A 20,486-nucleotide genomic window follows, 5' to 3' on the forward strand; every position below is an offset into this window, starting at 1 on the left:
AACAGCTGGGCTGAGCATGCTTGAATCACTGCAGAACGAGATGGGATGCTGGGGAATATGGACTGCACTGTATGGCTGAAAAGGTCAGCTTTTTCCCTTGTCCCTCGTGGAGGAATGCAGACTCTGTCCCTGGGCTCGCCTTGTAAGCTCTCGGAAAGAGCTGGGAGAGGCGGAAGGGGAGGGATGGCTGAGATGTGGCAGACTGTCCTCACAAATGGGACCGAAGGCAGCTTTTTGCATCTCTTCCCTTCTCATGCCCTGCTGTTTTTGATTTTCGGGGAGGACTGGAACAAGGCAACAGAATTTGGGTTTGGAGAAGCAGTCGATGACCACGTTAAACAGAAAGTCCTGACGGGCCAGACAGTTGAGAGCCTGGCCCAAACCACAGCAGTATAACTAGAATTACAGGGGCAGCCTAGGAGAGCGTCCTGCCGGAGCTCTCTCAAAGAGGACCGGGAAGTCATTGAGACCAATGCCCCACACGTCAGGCCAGGGCATCGGTGTGTGCTGTGGTGCCTAGGACTTAATCCTCCACCGGATTAGACCTTGAGATGATGGTACGTGGAGCCCCATGAACCTGTTGGGCACCTTTGTTGGTGCCCTACGTTCAGCTGCAGAACTGCCAGAGTTCAGGCTGGCAGTGAGGCTGAGCTGCACCCGACAATTACCTGATTAACGTTTCCTTTGTTTCTTTGCCAGTCGAGAGAACAATCGGATGATGAGACCGAGGAGTCGGTGAAGTTTAAGAGGTTACACAAGCTGGTAAACTCCTACTCGCAGAGTGAGAAAGAAACTAATCAGGGTGGAAGAAATGAAAAAGCCCAGCACTGAAGGTAAAAAAGCAAACTCCACCCTGGTTATTCCAGAGTAAATCATTTGGGGTCTGTCTTTCGGTAGAAAATAGGATTTTGGGGGGAGGGTATAGCTCAAGTGGTAGAGTACATGCTTAGCATGCGCAAGGTCCTGGGCTCAATCCCCAGTACCGCCTCTAAAAATAAATAAATGGACCTAATTACCCCCCACAAAATAAATAAAATATTTTAAAAAAGATAATATTATTTCAAGTGGAAGATGGGTTGAGTTCTGGCTGAGGCAGGCAGAGGGAGAACCTGGGTCTGCATGTGAGCAGGGCAATGCTCAGAGCCTTCTGGAATGAAGGATCCTTGCGTCCAGCATTCCAGGGGCTTGGTTATTTAAATATTACAAAGATGGGAAATGGCTAGTGTATGACAGTAGGAGCTTCTCCAGATGTGGTACAGCTTTAATTTGGTCCTTATACCATTTCATGTAAACTTTATTTTATAACATATTATGTAAGCTTCTGCTTTCAAAAGGACTGTGGTTCTCACCCAGTGAATTTAGTCCAAATTTGATATGCCTCCACCTCGAACAAACGTCTGACAACCGAGGCACTAACGTCCTTTCGGATCTCTGAGAGGTGATTTGTTCTTTCTGTAAAGAGTGTCAAGTCTCAACTCCGATGAGGCTATAAGGACCTCCCATTCTAAGTGGATCTTTAAGAGCTAGCTCACTGGCTAAGCCACTTGTCAGATGAAGCAATAATGTCAAAAGGGGCCTGATCTTGGTTTTATTGTAATGAATAGTTAACCTTTGAAGTGTAATTATGACAGATTAAATCTCAACCATGTTCATCCTTCTTATTAGTAAAGTGCATTTGCACCATCTTATAAAATTGTCCCAAAAGAATGCAATAAAAGAGTAAGATTTCCTGTTTGGAAAATAAAAGTGAATTGAAAGAAATACTGGAAAGAATATGTCTCCCTCCACACCACCAAAAAAAGCACGTTACTTGTTCAAATGTCACATCTACATGGTGAGCAGTTTTAAAAGTTTTAACATATAGATTTAAAAATATCAGTGTAGAGGCTTTTTTGTTGTACATAAATCAAACCTTCGAGGGAACTGAATTCCCCCTTATTTACATAGATGAAGGTTTCCTATAATTATTATTAGTATATTTTAAATTTTATTTGATGTAATTATTTGTCAGCTTAAATCCCCTAGAGGAATATTGAAGGTGAAGGGGTTACTATGGGAAAGTGGAGATAAAAAGGGAAAGGAAAGACAAGAGAGACAGAGAGAAGGAGAGAGACTATCTGCTTTATGGCCAATTTTATAAACTTAGGGTTGTGTTTAATTCCAGGGTTTCCTTTGAGTGTCTTTTGCGTGGTAATTCTCGGCGCAATGCTGATTTACATCTGGCTGTTTTAAAACCTGCCTGTCCATCATGGTTCCACAGTATAGACCGTAGCCTGACTTCTCCTCACTGTGGAAGCTCTCCCTGAAATCACACACAGTGTCATTTGGTGATGTTAAGTAGAACCATATGAAATTGCTGTCATTCAACCTTGGGAGCATCCTACTTTTTAAACAAACCCCATGCCACTTGCCAAAATTAAGTCTCATATATTATGCAGAGAGTGCTAGGTCTTGTCCATAAATGAGGCAGATGGGTGAGGTACCTGGTACTGGGCCCACCGTGCAGTAGCCCCTTCATATATGATAGTCGTGTGTTGGGGCAGCCTTTCCACTAGAGGAACATTTATAAAAACAGAAGTTCCTCATCTGTGTATTTATGTCAGAATAAATCAATTCAGCAATCTCTGAGAGACATAGTTGGGAAAAGGGGGGAAATATGCTCAAAGAGGTAGCTGTAAGGTAAAAAGTGATAACTGGGCGGACTTTTAGCTGCGAACTTTATCTGGGTATGAATTAGGTGTCACAGATAGAAGACAGATTTAGTGAGTCCAAGTCCCAAGTTATACCTCTGGTGTCTGGGGAGTTGGGGTGCTAGGCTGCTATTGTCCAGGCTTCTTACTGTCGCCAGGGGAGGCCCAGTATGTGTGAGGCTCATGGCTGCCCCCAACACCCTGCTCGACTGGAGCTCCTCCAGCCCTTGCATAGTAGACCTCTGTGGTTTTAATCAGCAAGAGAACTGATGCTAGTACTGGAAAAGGCCCCCTTGGTACCTGCTTCTGCAAAGCTGGAAAGATTCATACTCACAATAACCCCTCCTCCTGCCCCAGGACCTTGGAAGAGTTGATCCTTTTGACCTCTTGCATGCCTGTGCCGATACTAAGTTGTCTGAATAATAATGAACATTTATTGAGAGCTTTCTGTGTGCCAGCCACTTTCCTCAACACTTTGATTTTATGTTCCTTTTAATATGTCATCCTCAGAATAGCCACCAGAGGCAGACACTAGTACTATCCTCATGTCACAAATGAGGAAACTATTAAAAAAAAAAAAAAATGAGGAAACTAAAACAGACACCAAGAGGTGAAGTAATTTCCTCATGGTCAGCGAGCCAGGTGGCTGGAGACCCAGAGTTAAATCTGAGCAGCCTGACTCTGCTACATCCTGGGTCTCCACTCTTCTCCCACCCCATCTCTCACCCCCTAGCTCTGGAGTCTTGGAAAAGCCAGAAGAATGACAATCTGTCTCTCAAGCTTCAAGTCCTTATCTGGGGCATGGATGAGTCTAGACAATATGAAATTGTAGGCCAGGTCAGTGCCCTGTAGCTGCCCATTTTTATGAAGCTGATACCCACCCATCCTCTTCCCTCATTACTCCCATTCATCTGTTACCTGCTAATGATTCATTAGCTTTTGCACAGTGCTTTTCAGCTTATAAAACACCTTCACATCTCCTTCTTCATTTAATTTTATCCTCTTAATAGCTTTGTAATAGATATTACTAAGATAGGTAGGCATTATTACAGGTGAGGCAACAGAGATTTAGAGAGATAAAGCAATTGCCCAGGGTCCTGGAGATGGTGACTGGCAGAGCCAGGCTGGAATCTAGGGCATAAATCTGTGTTCTTGGCATTAAGTCATCCCATATCCCACCTCCTTCCTCCTGTCAAAATCACCTTTCCTTCCATATTCGGAGCTCAGCTGAGCAAGATAGATAAAGGTCAGTTATGTGAAGGAAATCATACCCCAAATGACGACCAGATGATGACGGGAAAAGTGCATCTTGATTGTCATTCTCCCAATGGGACAGTAGGACAGTTGTACTTCCAAGTCAGGACGAGTGGGGAAGTCATGCTCTAAACCCAAAGGATCAAGTCCAGGCTGGGATTTTGGGCCTCGCATCAGGCACAGACAAGGAGAGCCTGTACCATCTGAGGGCTTCCCTGAGCACAGGCTAAGGTGACCTCTCCAGAAGCATTTGCCATTTTTCCCTCCAAACTGTACCAGATGCTGAGTTGCCAGAAACAGGAAGTAGAGCTACATATGTCATGGGCATATGTGAACCAGCTGGTTCCAAACTCACTTGTGACACGGAAGTATTGGAATTTCTGATGACAACCCCCAATACAGAATCCAGAAAATTTCCAGACCACTGCTGAGTGACAGGTTCTTAATTTCCTCACAGCCCCTTAAGACTAGGGGTAGATGAGGGCTTTTGCACAACTTCCTGGACACCTGGGCTCATTGTGAAGCCATGATCTGTGATTGGACTACTTTCATAGAGAAGTCCACTATCGGGCTGCCCCTGCCACCAGGCTGTGCGTCTTTTCTCGGCCTCATCACTTCATCCCAGAAGTGGAAGGTAGACTGTATCCAGAAGAGGCTGCCATTTGTACTTCCAACAATATAAGGGCGCTTGGTCTCCATTCCATTTCAGTCAGGGTCCTGAGGAAGGAACAGGAAACGTTAGTGATAGTCACACACTGCTTCTGGTCTGGCCAACATCCATCAGAACCAGAGACTCTGCTTTTAAACTCCCTTAAAAACCCAGGAATAATTTGTGAGTGAATACGCTTGTGCTGCAGGTAAGAACTTTGAACTGGATGTAGTTTTGAATCGCCTTCCTCACCACCATCTTGGGTGTTTAACAGCAGCAGTTCTTTCTTTCTTTCTATTTGTAACTTTAATTCCCATCAGTTGGAAAAGGCAGAAACTTGAAATTTTAAAGGCCTGCTAGCAATCACTCATCTTTCCCCCATCCTGAGCAAGCTGGCGTCTCCCTTTATCTCTGACATTTAACCACACACTGGCACCCTCATCCCAGCTGGTGTATTTAGTGCCATCCCTCTGTTCCAAGGAACTTTGAATTTTTTCCTCTTCACAATTCAGCTGGCGAAAGCTGCAGGGCTCAAAAGTTCCCTTATAATTAAAGGGACACAGCCAGTTAGGATCACTACACCCAGAGTTTGACCTACTTCTTTTCTCACATGTGTTCACATAACACACACAGAAAAGAACTCAATTTTCCTGCCAGCAAGTCCAAACCTTTCCACTGGGCTCTGGAAGGCTTGGCTGGATACCTGGCTCGAGTGAAGGCTTCAAGAGCTGGAATCCTTGAGATGAAGTGGAACACTCCATGGGGCTGCCTGCGTGTCCAGGCCCTTAAATGCCCTTGCTTCGGAGCAGGGCCTGCGTTGTTGGGAATGTCTGGCTTGGATCACCCAGTTCCCTCACTTTTTGTGTTTGGCTTGTCCAGTGGGAACCATTTGTCAATTGCATCTGCAAGCTACGACCCTTTATGGCGTTTCTGCACCCGAACTCTTCCCTTGGTGATTTAATTACTTAAATGGCATCTGTACCCATAAAAAAATCACTGTCAGCCACAAAGCATCACACTTCTACCATAAAAAGCCAGCAAGACTCAACAGGAGGGCCTTTCAGGAGGGAGAACGATTCTGATTCTTTGCTTCTGAGGATTGCAGTTGCAAACTGGAAAGGGCTATGATTATTAAATGCTAAGGAATATTGTGCTAATTATGGCACTTAGAATTTCCAAATGGCATTTTTAATAGGTCTGTTAAGGTGTTTGGTCTGCAGAGATATTGAGAGAAGGAGAAAATACTTCCAAAACATTAAGCTTGTGCGAACCCATACATTTACTCACTTTGATTATTTCCTTTTTTATATGCATTTATTTAAGCGGGAGCTGCGTTTGTGGAGGGTTTGTGTTGTGGAGGGTTTGTGTTTGTGGGGAGGGGGATCACTGTGGTTGCTGTGTGGACTAGCTTATTTTTTTTTTGCGGGGTCGGGGGGGCCTAAAGAGGACTCCGCAAGAGAATGCCGAGGTATGATTATGGGAGACGGTGACCCTGTCTGTGTTGATTCCCTCCAGGTGGGGACGAACAGGTGTTTGAGAATTCCCCGGTCCCGGATGAAAGGTCTGCCCTTTACTCTGGAGTGCACAAGAAGCCATTTTTCTTTGATGCGTCTCCTGAGAAACCTCCGGAAGATGATTCAGACTCTCTCACCACTTCTCCATCATCCAGCAGCCTGGACACCTGGGGGGCTGGCCGGAAGTTGGTCAAAACCTTCAGCAAAGGAGAGAGCCGGGGCCTGATCAAGCCCCCCAGGAAGATGGGGACGTTCTTCTCCTACCCAGAAGAAGACAAGGCCCAGAAGGTGTCCCGCTCCCTCACCGAGGGGGAGATGAAGAAGGGTCTCGGGTCCCTGAGCCACGGGGTAAGTACCGATGGGGTTTGCTTCTATGACAGCCACCGTCGTCGGCACCACCTTCTGGTGTCCCTGGAGGAGGTTCAGAGCGTCCGGAAGCAGATCCGCTTGAAGAAAACGGATACTAATTATTCATGTTCCAGAGCTTTTCTCTGCCAGCGTCCCTCCAGAAAAGGCATTAACAGCAGCACCTGCGACCTGCCGCTGCTCCGGCAGAAACCCAAGGGGGGCGGGGGCTGCGGCGTGCCCGGCCGGAGGGGGCGCGGGCGCCCCTCCGTCAGCGAGTTCAATGTCACCTACGTGGTGGAGCGCAGCCTGTACAGCCACCTGAACCTGACCCAGCTAGTGCGCCCCGCCTCAGACAGGACGCTGAGCAAGGCTGAGAAGCAGGACCTGAGGCGGTGCTTGCTGGAGGAGGAGGAGGAGGCCAAGAGGAAGTGGGCCGCCACGGTGGACCGCTGTACTAAAAGGGTTCTCTTGAGAATCCACCAGAAGTCCGTGAGTCACCAAGATGGTCACGGGGACGGCCTTGTCATTTCTGTGATGTGCAGTCAAGCATTGTGGCCTTTCTTGCGTGGATCCCTCCTCGCCCCTTCTTGTGGTCCATTCCATCAGCACCTCAAATTCCTCATCTCCCTTTCCGTTAGGAATGTCTTCCCTCCTTTCCCATTTGCCCTCTTGCCAGTTGCAGCTGTTCGATTTTTAATTAGAACTGAACATTGAAGCTGACCCAGAGGAGGGCTCCCAGATTACAGAAGTGGGGTCTGGCCTCCTTCTAGAAGGGGCAGTCTTGATTCCCAGCCACCAGGTCACTTGACCTCAGAGAAGCTGACTCAAAACAGAAGGATATTTTGCCCTCAAAAGAGATGCTTCTTCTCTGAGTTAATTAGAACAGTTAGGAAGCAGCTCGCGGCAGAGTGCCGTCAGCATTAGCACCAATTTGGTGATTTGAAAAACGTTGTAAAGTATATTTCTTTTATTACTAGGGGCCAACAGAGAGTTCTTAAATCTAAAAGAGAAAAAAAGAGCTCATTTGTTTCACTTAAGAATATTTGATGTGCTTATCTTTTTAAACAAAAGCCTCAGTATTTAGAAATATCTTCCACTGCTCCATAGATTTGAACATAGCAAGGAGTAAAGTACTTACTTTCAAATAAGAAAACGGTTTTCAGCTTTATTACCGAGTTATTAGAGACCTAGTAAAATTTGTTTTTCAGGTAGGACTTACATTAAACGAGAATATAGGTATTTTCTCCTGAAAGTCCTACCCAACTTTTAGTTTGCACAAGAGCCCATATAAAATGGTGCAGGGCAAGGAGGAACTGTGGGCTTGCCCGCCCTGCTGGCCCTTGGCACCCACCCCGCTTAATCCACTGGGGGCTGCTGGCCCGTCCCCTTGTGAAGGTCTGAAGGAATAGACTGCACTGCCGCTTCCTGTGGTGGAAGGAACTCCCAGAATTTCTTCACATTCTTCCCCAGATGTAATTTAAATTCATTCAGTCAAGTTCTGCTTTTGTGGGAATGGAGGCTGATTGGCCAATGCCTTCTGTAATATGACCTTCTCTGTTCCGAAAGTATGCTTAGGTCCCTACCAGCCCTTAGGTTTCCAAATATTCCCACATGTGTTGCCTTTCTTGCTAGATACTGCTTTCCTTTTTTTTTCACATTCTTACAAATCTTGCAACACTTTTAGTATTATCAGCAACAGCTTTTCCTCTGGCTCTTTCTCCATCATGGCAACAGTTTCAGTTGGTTTTGTTTTGGTTGCATAATAACAGTTCTTTTTATCACTCATTCAGTTCTGACCCACAGATCTTTTGTAAAATACTGTGGCGACCCAATCTTGGTTATCACTTGTTCATCTGGGTTCGTCCACCTCCGTACCTTTTGACGTGACCTTAATGGGACAGATCCACCTCTTCTCTGGGAACCGATGACTCATCCCCATGAGTTGCAGTCACGTAATACTGAGAATTTTTCCAGTTGCACGCCTTGAGTTGCTCATGTGCCCCCTCGTAATATTTATTGCCAGGTTAATGATATAACTTCATCAGGACTTTTTCTCTAGAAGTTGTATTTCTAAGATTTGGGCCATTTGTGGGCCATTGTGCGCACACTTCGGCCCGTGATTAATTCTTCATTGACATTGAGTATGGACATCTGGACAAGCATGTTTTCACATACCAATTTCTTCCCCCGTAAAAGTGGCACTCTGTAACCTCTGTGCCAAGTACAGGCCTGAGGCGGGATATTTTTAAAGTCCTGTGAGCTTGAGGCAGTATTGGGCGGTTTTAATACCTGCTGAATTATGTGTTCAGTGCTAAATTAGAAATTTGCACATACCATTGCTTGTAAGTATAATTATACAATCAGGAAAACAAAATATAATTTTCTAATTATTCAGAGAACATGGGGGAAATAAGTGAACAACCGGAGGTTTTTTGTTTGTTTTTGTTTATAAGGGATTGGGAGAATTTCTTTGGTTTGGTTAAAAAGTTTTTTCCATTCTTCTTGTCACATATCTTTCATTTTATTGAAAAGTATAGTTTCCTTTATTCTTCAACCTTGATCTTTTTGTCTTTCAAAAAATGCCATATTTGCTTGACGAAACCTCAGGGAAATGACAATGCTTTGTACTCCCTGGAAACGGTCACTTGTCTTGCTTTTTTATTTGGTCATTCAGTTTTTGTTTGGGGGAACAGACATGCATGACATTTTGGAATTTTGTCCATTTAAAAAAATTCAACCCCCCCCCCCCCAAACATGTTTTCAGCTGCATGACCATTCCATCGACTGGCTCTCCTCACCCACAAGCATCTATCTGAAGTGTTCTTTTCATTATCTGTACAGGAGATGTTTGAACTTGGAAGAACCTCATTTAGGCTTCATTTATGGTAGACCACCAAAGTCAAAGATTGGTTTACTTTCTTGTACTAGTCTGTCTACATTCTGTTATCTCTGTCGAAGTAGTGCTGCTTTGAGAACTCCCTGACAATACAGAAAAAGTTAAGAGATTCATTCAAGTAGTGCTTGCTGTTAAATTTTGCTCATCCTCCGTGAATAAAGAGGAATCAGTTCCAAATATCTTAGCCTATCACTGGGGGAGGTTTGAGTTGGTAGTTAAGAAAACCAGTCCACCCTTTACACTAAACTTTTTATTTTAGGAAGAAATGCAGGCACACATGCATAGGAAGACATAAATGAGCTTCTAATTTACTGCAGTTATAGTTTCCACATAAATTCTTTGTCAGTTATTTCATATGCATCAGAAATAACATTCTGGGCTCCAGAGCTGCAGTGGAGGCTGGAATTCAAAGCAGGGAAGAATGAAAGTCATAAAATGACGAGGCATCTGGACGCCATACTGTGTCTGCAGAGCCCTGAGTCACAGGAAAGAAACTTGAATAAAATGACTGCCTTTGCAAAAAATGAGAAAATTTATTTGACATTTTAAGCTGGAAAGGGAAAGTTAAAGTTAAAAATTAGCCTTGAGAGATAGCTGTAAAGTTGCTTGCAGATCAGGGGATTTGGTGAGTGCTTTCGTATACAGAGGTCTTTCTCTTTGGTAGGTCCAGTTACATTGACTGTAAGAGAAATCAGATTGTCCACTGATGTTTCATGTAAAATTAGAATAACATGCATCGGAAACTGTGTCCATGGTCGGTTATTCAAAACAGCAGCCACAGCTTTGATGCGGGGGAATAACAGCTGTGTGATGTCCTGAATGCTGGGCATCCCGACCTGCCTCCCGTCACGCTTCTGCATCTCCTGCCTGGCCTTTCCCTCTGCCACACCTGCCATCTCTCTTTTTTTTGGCCCATTCCTGGGATTGCCCTGGTTTGACAGTGGAAGCTTCCAGAATGTAAGGCCCAGAACTAAGCTCCAGTTCTTCGTTTGTCTCTTTAGAAAATTGACTAAGCCTAAACTTCAGTATAACCGTTGTCAGGGCAAGCTACCAACTTCTCAGTGTCGCCTTCACGAAAAGTCATGGAAGAAACTAACATCCTCAGCGTATCTGCTTTCTGTGGGGCCGTGGTACTACAAGTCTCAGATACAGGATAGAGAGTATTTCACTAATGAAGAAAGGAAAGCTCAAGAGAGTTTACGTACCTTACCTGTAGTCACACAGCAAGTTAAGTGGCAGAACCAGGAATTAGATTTCTGTCTGGGTGATTCCAAAAACCTAAGCATTTAAGGATGTTTCCACTTGCTCAGTTCTGTTAATACATGTATCTTCGGTGTGGTGATTTCACATAAGCAATGTCTATAGCATACATTGTGCTTTTTCTGTTCATGTCCTCCATTTAATAGCTGTTAGCTAGAGTGCTGTGAGAAACAAGTAATACAGAATATTGGAACCCAAATCTGTTACTCAAATTTTATTACCAGTTGCTTAAAAAAAATCAGTTGCAGCAAAAATCAGTGTGTCTTGAGTGCCTCCATTTTCTTAAAGATTTGGGGGGTTTGTGGGGGGAAGTGGTCCTTGAGTAGCTTTTGCTAGAAAAACAGCAGAGAATTCAAACCAAGTTCTGGAAACATAAAAGCATAGGAACCAGCAGTTCCATAAAATTTGAAACCAACTGAAAGGATAATAAAGTTTTCATTCTTTATACCGTCAGTATTTCTCCCACTGAAATTGAGGAAGTGTGGTCAGAAGCAGTCACAGAATCACCCTTTTTCTTTTTAGGCAAATGTGGTGTCTTGACTTCATACACTCTGAGGAAAGGGGTCGTAAGTTGGACAGTTAGATAGGAAAGTTATCAGCATTTTTGGCTAGGTCAGGGAAGCAATGAGTGAGTAATCCTCTTGGCTTGATTGGACTCTACTGTAAACATAACCTTTCTCCCTCCATCTCAGCGGTTTAAAACTAAACAAAAGAAGAGTCTGTTGGGAAAGCCTGCTGTCGGTGGCAGGGCTCTGCAGGACTTCAGATCTGGGTTTCAAAGACCACTCTGAGCGCATAATACATGTTTCCTCACTTCTCGCTACTGGATGCAGCCAACAGTAAGGGGGCTGGAAGGGAAGTTCTGTTGCTAAGAGACAGGGAATCTTAGAGCACTTAACACATGTGTAAGTTTGGGGTTTTGTTTTTATTTGTATTTTAATCAGTTGGTTCTCGCATATTAAGGGGATTCTGAACCTCTGGTGGAGGCAACAGTTCCGCTGGCCCGTGGAAGGGCAAAATGAGTGACGTCTCCTTAGAACATGAATCATGTATTTTTTTCTTCATCATTTCTCGTTTCTTACTTTCATCCCGTAACACATTGTGATTCAGTGATGTCCTGCAAACGGGAACTGTGTTGGGCTGGTGCACTTCTGGCCGCCTGAGGTGTAACTGGATTATTCCTGCTCTGCCCTCCCCTTTCCACAGAGAACCTGCAGTTTTGGAGGATTTGACTTGACAAATCGTTCTCTGCACATTGGCAGTAATAATTCTGACCCAATGGTAAGTATGCAGCAGACGGAAAGCCAGAGGTTTGGGTTCAAGTGATGTGTTGCCATAGTTTCACATTTGGTATCTTTGAGGACTGATACCTTTTCCTTGGGGATCCAAAATCACCTTTGGAGAGAAGCCCTATTTCAGCCACCATCTTAAAGACTCTTCTCTGTTCCACTGTGGAGTGAATGGTGACCACCTGTGGCCTCCATCTCTTTCCCTGTGGGAGCACCAGTTCTTTAATGCCTTGGCTTCCAGGTTTCTTCAGGTCACAAATCCAGATGAGTTTGGTTTCCATGGTCTTAGTCATTTGTGCACACGGGCTTTTTGTTCACATTAGTTGTAAGTGCATGTGACCATTGGTTACGCACAGGTAGTGCCACAGATGGAGCCCTGTGATTCGGGTTCCAAGACTATGTGCCAGCATTTCTGAAAAACAGCCTTATCATGGGCCAAGTGCGTAGCCTTGGACTCCGCCTAGGTCTTTATGATCTGGGGTCTCCTGAAATGAACCCAGTTCCCTTGGGGCCAAAGCAAACCAGACTCCTTGAGGGCCAAGGTTACTGCCTCCTCAGACCTGCCTCCAGATCGCAGCCTAGGGATGGGCCCCGGTGTGGTGTACAGTTTCTGCTTCCTACCGTTTACTCTCTGGGGTCCTAAGGATATAGGTGAGTTTTCCATATAGTCTTGTTTTCCCGTTGTGCATTTTGTCATGAGACTGTGAAATTAGAATTCTGAGCTTTATATTTGTTTATACAAATGATCATGTGTCAGCTAAAGCACCCATCTGTTTGAAGTGTGAGAATTTCCTGGAATAATAAAACTTATTTGGATATCAAATTTTATTGATTCGCAAACCAGTGATTTTATGTGGTCAGTCTTTTAAAAACTGAAAGTTTTTTTTCCCCCTCCTCGGAGGAAATTTTTTTTTTCAATGCAAAATAGATTGAGAAGTGACCACAGTCCAACTTGTTCAGAAAAGGAAATTTACACGCTTTCGGGAGCTGACCACACGAAGTGCTGCAGTATTATAAATCCGATCAGATGCTGGACGTCTAATGAATGACATTTGCCGTTTGGTTCTTACCACTTCCCTAGGGTGATTCAGTAGTATTACCCTGCTCTTCTTCCCTGCTGCTGGGATTCAGTGAACAATGGCTCGTCTGCATCACTCTTTACTGATGAAATACTGTCCCCTTGGATATTTTAAATGGTGGGAAAAGATATAATAGGAGAAGGATATCCTAAGATTAAATAAAATAAAATGACTTACATCCCACTTTAAATAAACAAAAGCCCTTTAGTCAGTAGCTTTTAATTTTTAATCGAAAAGATAAATAACATAGCACTGAGTTAACATAGAAAAATGTGAAGATCCTGGGGCGGGCCAACGTTTTTCTGAGACACAGAACATTCATGGTTTGAATAATAAAACCTGTTTGGGGGCTGCATTTTCTGTGATTAAAGATACTTACAACATTTTGTTTTACAGAGTAAAGAGGGCGATTTTGTGTACAAAGAAGTAATCAAATCACCCACTGCCTCCCGCATCTCTCTTGGAAAAAAGGTGAAATCAGTGAAAGAGACAATGAGGAAGAGAATGTCTAAAAAATACAGCAGCTCTGTCTCTGAGCAGGTACGTGACGGCTGAGCAGAAAGCCCCGTTGGTTCTCCCTGACAACAAGGAAAGCTGAGGATGGTCAGTCTGAGATTTTAAAAAGCTGCTAAATACATTCATTGGTGTTAGCCAATCCCCAGGACCATGCTTGGTTTATGTAGACAAACATTGGATTCAGCAAATGTTTTTTAAGCACTTAGGGTCATCCGAGCACCATGCTCAGTGCTGGGAATACAAAGCAAGGGCCTGCCGTCTACCTACCGATGAGAGGAAAGACCGACATGTCAATAAATGATTGTTCTTTAGTGCCTTAAGCACTGAAAATGAGACCACAGAGGAATGGCTTTTTATTTTCTAAAATATCCCTTGCTCCAAAATGGATGTCACCAGAATCAAACCTAAAAAAGACACTCAAGTTTTCTTAGACAGCAGACTTTTTAAATAAATGTAGCATAAGTTGTTCTAGAAGCACAGAGCAAACTCAGAAAGTGCTTCCTGGCTACAGGACTTACATAATCACCGTTTCTGCGGGGGTGTTTTCACTGACTAGCCCCATCTGCAGCTGTTGAGATATCACAGAACTGACGCCCCCGCCCTGCTTCCCCGCTTTTATAATTTCATCTCTAGGAACATGACCAGTTTGTATGGGTGGAGGGAATAGACATTTGGAAAGCTGGGCCTTGAGGTAATTTTGATTAGATTTTCAAAACACTTTCCTCTGGCACCTTTATAGTATTCATTCTGTAGTCTGTTGAAGTCCCTGTGTGTGAACTGGTTACTTGAAATATGTAGGTAATGCTGTTATCTGACAAATAAAATAGCACGGAAAGCAGACATTTTTGCTCAGCTGCTGCCCTCTGGTGGACATAGTTAAGAACCAAGTATCCCCGTGTTTGAATCTCTGAACACCAGCAAGCCAGCCTCCCGCATTGTGATTCAAACAAAGCCTGCACAACATTTTCAGTTTGTTACAGTGGTTCTCACAGGCCGTGGTAGAGAGTGGTTTTGCTTTCCCACCAACCCCAGGGCATTGGCTGGGGGCATTTTTGATAGTTGCAGCAAGGTTGGGGTGGTGTTGGGTGCTACTGGCACCTAGTGGATAGAGGTCAGGGATGCATCTTATAAAGCACAGGACAGCCTTCCACAGCAAAGAATTAGCCATGCAAAATGCCGATAGTGTTCAGGCTGAGAAACAGTGGCTTGTTAGACCCACAGGGAAGTCTGGGCAGCCTCCAGTATCTCTTCTCCGTGACTGTTGTCCCTTTGGGTGTGGGAGCAATGGTGATTCTATATTTCTGCCCAGCAATGAAGCAAACTGTGCTCTTCTATGAAGTAGACACCATGCCAGCGAAAGCAGTGCCACAAATTTATAGCACTTTATTTAGCTGGCTTTTCCCCCAAACTCAAACATCCACTAAAAGCTCTTGTAAACTTACATTCCTAGGGTTTTTCTGCTTTAAGGATCATGAGCGTAGAACTTCAATGTAATTTTGAGCATTTTTCTATAATTTTACCACTATTTAGATGTCTTATATTTTTAGTTCTTTTTTTTTTAAAGCAGACATTTCACAGAAGAAAAAAAAATAAGTCATTATAATGCTTTTTAGAGAGAGGAAATTAATGTTGTAAGGCTTTCTTTTTTTTTGTTCCCCTAACTTTTTAGTAAATACACCAACTATTCTGATAAGGATTTTTCTCTGCTCTGTTCCTACTATATGCCCAGCGTCTGGAATAGTATCTGTTCTCATAGACAGTCAATAAATATGTGATGAATAAATTAATAATTTTTAAAAGTATTTGTGAACATATAGTATCAGAGATGTGTATTTCATATTGCTGTTTTTCAAAAGCATTTTGAAAAGACTTTAATTGGAAAGATGGCTTATTTTATGATTCAAAAGTAGGAGTGAAAACCTACTCAGGAATTCATCCTTTGCCGCTTCAGTAACTTCCTGGTAATGCACTCTGTTTGCAGTTGTTGAGGTTGCTTGCTTGCTTTCCTTAAATGTAAAGCAGAAATGTGTTTTGAATCAGAAGCTGCCCTTACTATTGTCCTTAAAAGTTTGCAGGGCCCCGCAGAACCTCGTCAAAGCCCTTCTGATGATTCGGCACTATGCAAATAACAGGTTTCCTTTAGACGGTTTTGTACTCCTGTGGCGGTATAATATGCCAGAGAGTTTTCACTCTGGGCAAGTCAACCATTCTGACTGCAGGCTTTTGAAAGTGTGATATTGTCCGTCTGTATAGTGCCACGAATCAAACAACCGTGCTATAGTCACATGTGTAAATGAGGGGCTGCCCAGCTAAGGATATGGTAGTTACCCCCAAAATGAGAAGTCGTGCTAGGTCACTGATGTCAGCATTCTGATCTGAAAGCTTTTCCCTAACAATACACAAAAGAAGTGAAAGAAGCTAAAATCACAGGGTGACTTATGGAAATTGTATTATAGTCAGGAAAGAGGTATGCTTGCTGTACAGTTGACCCTTGAACAGCACAGGTTTGAATTGCACTGGTCCAGTTATAGATGGATAATACCATAGTGCACACAATCTGTGGTTGTTTGAGTCCCCAGATGAGGAACCACAGATAAGGGGCTCCAACTAAAAGTTATACTCGGATTTTCGACTGCAAAGAGGGTCGGCACCCCTAGCCCCCATGTTGTTCAAGGGCCACCTGTGTATCTGGATCCTAAATTGGTATTTTATTAGCTAATTTCAATAATCTGTCTTAAGTAGACATATAAGAATTTGGCTTTTTTTTTTTTTTTAAAGCAAGGAATACATTTATTTTAAAGTGTAAATATTTCCCTTCGAATAGATTGAATGCTTTCTGGTAGAACATCCGGATAGTACATTACTAGTGGATTGTATTTGATCTGCATTTGAAGTCCAGCTTTATTACTGGACTGGGGAGCAGGCTGATAGTCTCTAAGCGTTTCTAACGCAATGTTTTGTCTACAAGGTAGATAGTTTTTCAAGAATATCTATTTGAGCATGGAAAATAATTCTTGAGTGTTTAAATAGTTACACGAGCCACAACTTTAAGATGAAGCAAGGATACAGATGAAAAAGGAGTATATTGGGTAAAGACGGGGTATACAAGTGGATTTGATTGATGCCATTGAGGGCTGAATTGCTGTGAATTTCACAAGGACACCTGCCCACTCTGATAACATAGTTTTGTCGAAACCCATTGCAGGATTCGGGCCTTGATGGGATGCCTGGCTCCCCTCCGTCCTCTCAACCTGACAGCGAGCACGTGGACAAGCCCAAGCTCAAAGCCGGAGGTTCTGTGGAGAGTCTGCGGAGCTCCCTGAGCGGGCAGAGCTCGATGAGTACGTCTAGTTGGTAACCACAGATGATTTCCTCTGAGTCAAAACCTGACTTCTACCAAATGTCAGGTTCAGGCAATTTAAAGATAAATAAGACCAAGTTCCGACCCTTAGGGAGCTGTTACAGAGACAGGCCTGACCCCAGAGTCCTGTTTGTTCGGTAGCAGACGCACAACAGTGGCACAAAAGAGTGGGTGATGAATTTTGGTCGGAGAAGAGGGGGAAAGCACGTCAGAGGAAGAACTGGAGAATGGAGAGGAATGAGTCGAGGGGAAAGGCTCATGAAGATGGCCAACAAAACAAGAGAATTACTAATGTCATGGAATCGAAGGCTGTTCAACCGCTCCCCATCCAACAGTGGTATCGGCCGAACACCGTAGGGAGAGAGACCAAGTTTAAACCCACAGCTTTCAAAGTACTTGGCCTTGGGCAAATTACTTGGCCTCTCTGGGTTTCCTCATCTGTAAAATGCGGAAAAAATAGTCTGCCTGACAAATGGGAGGTTTCGCATGTTAGGGGCTGGCGACGTCCTCCTCCAGGGGGTCTCCCGGATTCCGCGGTCATAAAGATAATGTGCTGGAGTCCCCTGTCCAATGAGGGGCTTGACTGGGGAGAACAGTCAGAGAGCTGGGAGCTTCCCCCGGACTCTGCTCTGGTCCTGATGTCTGGTTATGGCTCATGACTTCCCTCCTCTGGCCCTTACTTTGCTAATCTCTGCTGCCTCCTGTGCCCTTCAGCTTTGCTGTGCAGGAGTCTGTATTTACCTGTGTTCTTCCTGTTTTCCCTGTGCAGGTGGTCAAACAGTGAGCACCACAGATTCCTCCACCAGCAACAGGGAGAGCGTCAAGTCTGAAGACGGTGATGACGAGGAGCCCCCCTACCGGGGCCCCTTCTGTGGGCGCGCCAGGGTGCACACCGACTTCACACCCAGCCCCTATGACACAGACTCGCTCAAGCTCAAGGTGTGTGTCTACCTGGCCTCCGTGCCGTGACACCTGGTTCTTTGTTCCCATAAGAGGTGTTCTTTTCTCTCTGCTGTTGAATGTTGGGCTGTTCTGGTGCAAACTGGCCAGGGTCTCTGCTACCTTGATAAACCGGGCTCTTCTAAGAGTGAAAAACAAAGCAGAGAATCGGCCAGCATTTGGGGGTAGAGGTGGGTCTCCTGTTAATCCTCTGTTGTCACCACTTCATCCCCTGGCCCTGTCCTCTGATCTCCGCTTCCCTCCACAATCCCTTTGCCCTCCCCGCCTTTAGTCTCTGTGCTCTCCCTACTGACAGAACATGACTGGCTTCTCTGTGATCAGTGGCATTCGTACGAGACAAATGGAGTTCCACAGAATGTGTGAAGTGAGTACAGGACAGGGATTGCCACTGATACCTGATTGGTGGGACAGTCTTTCTCTAAGAAGTAGGAACTCTCTGGACGAGGGCAAGGGCATTCAGAGAGCCAGGTGCCCACCTAGCCGCGAGCACTGGGAGGGACCTCAGACACACTGTCCTGTGGTGCAAGAGGAATCCAGTAAGGTCAGGAATGCCCTGTCTGGCCCTCTGCCAGGCTCCCAGTCGTATAAGGTGACTCGTGGAACCCTGATTCTGGCCCTCATAGTGTCTTCACATCCACACGATTAACACTTCTGATTGACTGATGGTTCGCGCATGGAAATGTACCTAATGGAAAGATCTTTGTTTCCTGGGCCACAGAAAGGAGACATCATCGATATAATCAGCAAACCCCCCATGGGCACCTGGATGGGCCTGTTGAACAACAAGGTGGGCACGTTCAAGTTCATCTACGTGGACGTGCTCAACGAGGAAGAGGAGAAGCCCAAGCGCCCCACCAGGAGGAGGAGGAAAGGAAGACCCCCCCAGCCCAAGTCGGTGGAGGATCTCCTCGATCGCATCAACCTCAAAGTCAGTTCTGTCCTCTTCTGGCCCACGTGACCCCACACTGCCTCCTCCTTCCAAACTAAGCGAGCAAGGGCACTTTCAGGGAAGGATAGGAGTGACCTGTGTCATCCAGCAGGGGCGGCCTGTGGCTCTGATGTGTCCGCATGACCCTACAGAAGGCGTTGCCGGCACTGTAATGCTGCCCTTGACCTCCGCTGGCAGCAGTGGCATAAACCTCGAGTCAGAATTTGCTCCTAGTCCAAACAGCAGCCTCCAAAGAGCAGTGAGCTTTGAGCTACTACCTGGAAGGGCTGTAAGAACAAACTCCTGGCTCCCTGGTTGGCTTCACAGAGGCCATGAAGGGTCTCCCTTCCCTCCTCTCTCCCACCATTACTCCCAGCACCTGTTATGGTGGGTCTACAGGGTGGATTCTGTTCTCTTGCAAAACTGCCTTGCTCCCAAGGAAGTCACAAGTCTTTCTGAGCTGGATTCCAGTAGCTCTAAATGAAAGAAGAGTCTGCTCCACTAAGCCCTGGGTGCTGTTACAGGTGTCAGTTCGTAGCAAGGGCACAATTGACATGCAAGCCAGTGGAGTCCATCTCAGCCTGCAAAGTACATCTTCTTAATCCGTGATTAGTTCAGGGCCCTGTCTGCCTGCTAAGCTGTAGGATTGGGGAGGCACAGAACATGTTACAAAGGATCCTTAATAACTTTTCTATTAGCGTCAGAATGGCTATGGAAAAAGAGTTTAGGGGTTTGAGGCTGGTTTTTTGGGTCATGGATCACATGGCTGGGCCTGCTGACTGACTTCTGTCCTCTGTCCCTCCTCACAGGAGCACATGCCCACTTTCCTGTTCAATGGCTATGAAGATTTGGACACCTTTAAGCTCCTGGAGGAGGAAGACTTGGACGAGTTAAATATCAGGGACCCAGAACACAGAGCTGTTCTCTTGACAGCAGTGGAGCTGTTACAGGAATATGACAGTAAGTCCCTCCCAGCACAGGGGTGTTCACTGTTGGAGCAGCCACGTGCTCAGGTCACCAGCAGGCATCCCATAAGCAACTAGCATATGCTTAGGTCCCTGGAGTCACTCATTGGATCCTGCTCTTTCCAAAGCCAAGGTCAATTTTGTATTATTTCAAGTTGCACAAAGACGTAAATTCCCAGGGCAGACCTTGCTGTCTTGTAGGAGTGTGAAGAAAAGAAAAAGAAAACCTTACTGCCTGATACCTCTCCCCGTGTGTTTCTAGGTAATAATGGAGGAAAATGCTTCTCCACGTGACTGAGCATCAAACTGCAGTTTTCTTAAGAAGCACAGTTCATGCCCCCTTAGGGACTGGTAGGAAATGCAGCCTTCAGGAGGTCATTAGGATACCTGGGCACAAAAGGGACTGACAAACTGGGAGTATCTTGCCCCACCGAGGGTTAATTACTTCTCAAGCACAGGAGGAGTTGTTTTCTGATTGAATAGGTTAGTTAATGAATAAATGAAATTCATCAGCTTGCATTAAAGAAGCAAGAAATATTCCAAGTGAATATGTGGAGCAGAGAATTTCAGATTGCGAATTCTCAGCCAAATGATAGCTCATTTATACAGCCCATGAGCAGAATTCAGTGAGCTCACAGCTTTTATGTAGTCTATTTGAATATACCGTATCCTTTGCTCCATTAACCCAGTCTTATCTTGCTCTTTATTCTTCAATCTGACATCAGAAATATTCCTGGAATTATTCATCATAGGGGGGAGTATCCTTTCCAGTTACTG

At 44.9% G+C, this 20,486-nt stretch overlaps 1 protein-coding gene across 1 annotated transcript in view; it reads left to right on the forward strand.

The window, feature by feature from the left end:
* Window positions 1-20,486, forward strand: part of SASH1 (SAM and SH3 domain containing 1) — a 168,262-nt gene that overhangs the window by 131,177 nt on the left and 16,599 nt on the right. Inside the window, 9 exon segments of the mRNA XM_032485114.1 lie at window positions 700-771; window positions 773-833; window positions 6,109-6,455; window positions 11,818-11,892; window positions 13,376-13,519; window positions 16,701-16,836; window positions 17,626-17,795; window positions 18,535-18,744; window positions 19,554-19,704. Of these exon segments, the coding sequence (XP_032341005.1) occupies window positions 700-771; window positions 773-833; window positions 6,109-6,455; window positions 11,818-11,892; window positions 13,376-13,519; window positions 16,701-16,836; window positions 17,626-17,795; window positions 18,535-18,744; window positions 19,554-19,704 (1,366 nt within the window).

Source organism: Camelus ferus, chromosome 8 (genome assembly GCF_009834535.1).
Source record: "Camelus ferus isolate YT-003-E chromosome 8, BCGSAC_Cfer_1.0, whole genome shotgun sequence".
In the NCBI taxonomy this organism is placed as follows: Eukaryota; Metazoa; Chordata; class Mammalia; order Artiodactyla; family Camelidae; genus Camelus; species Camelus ferus.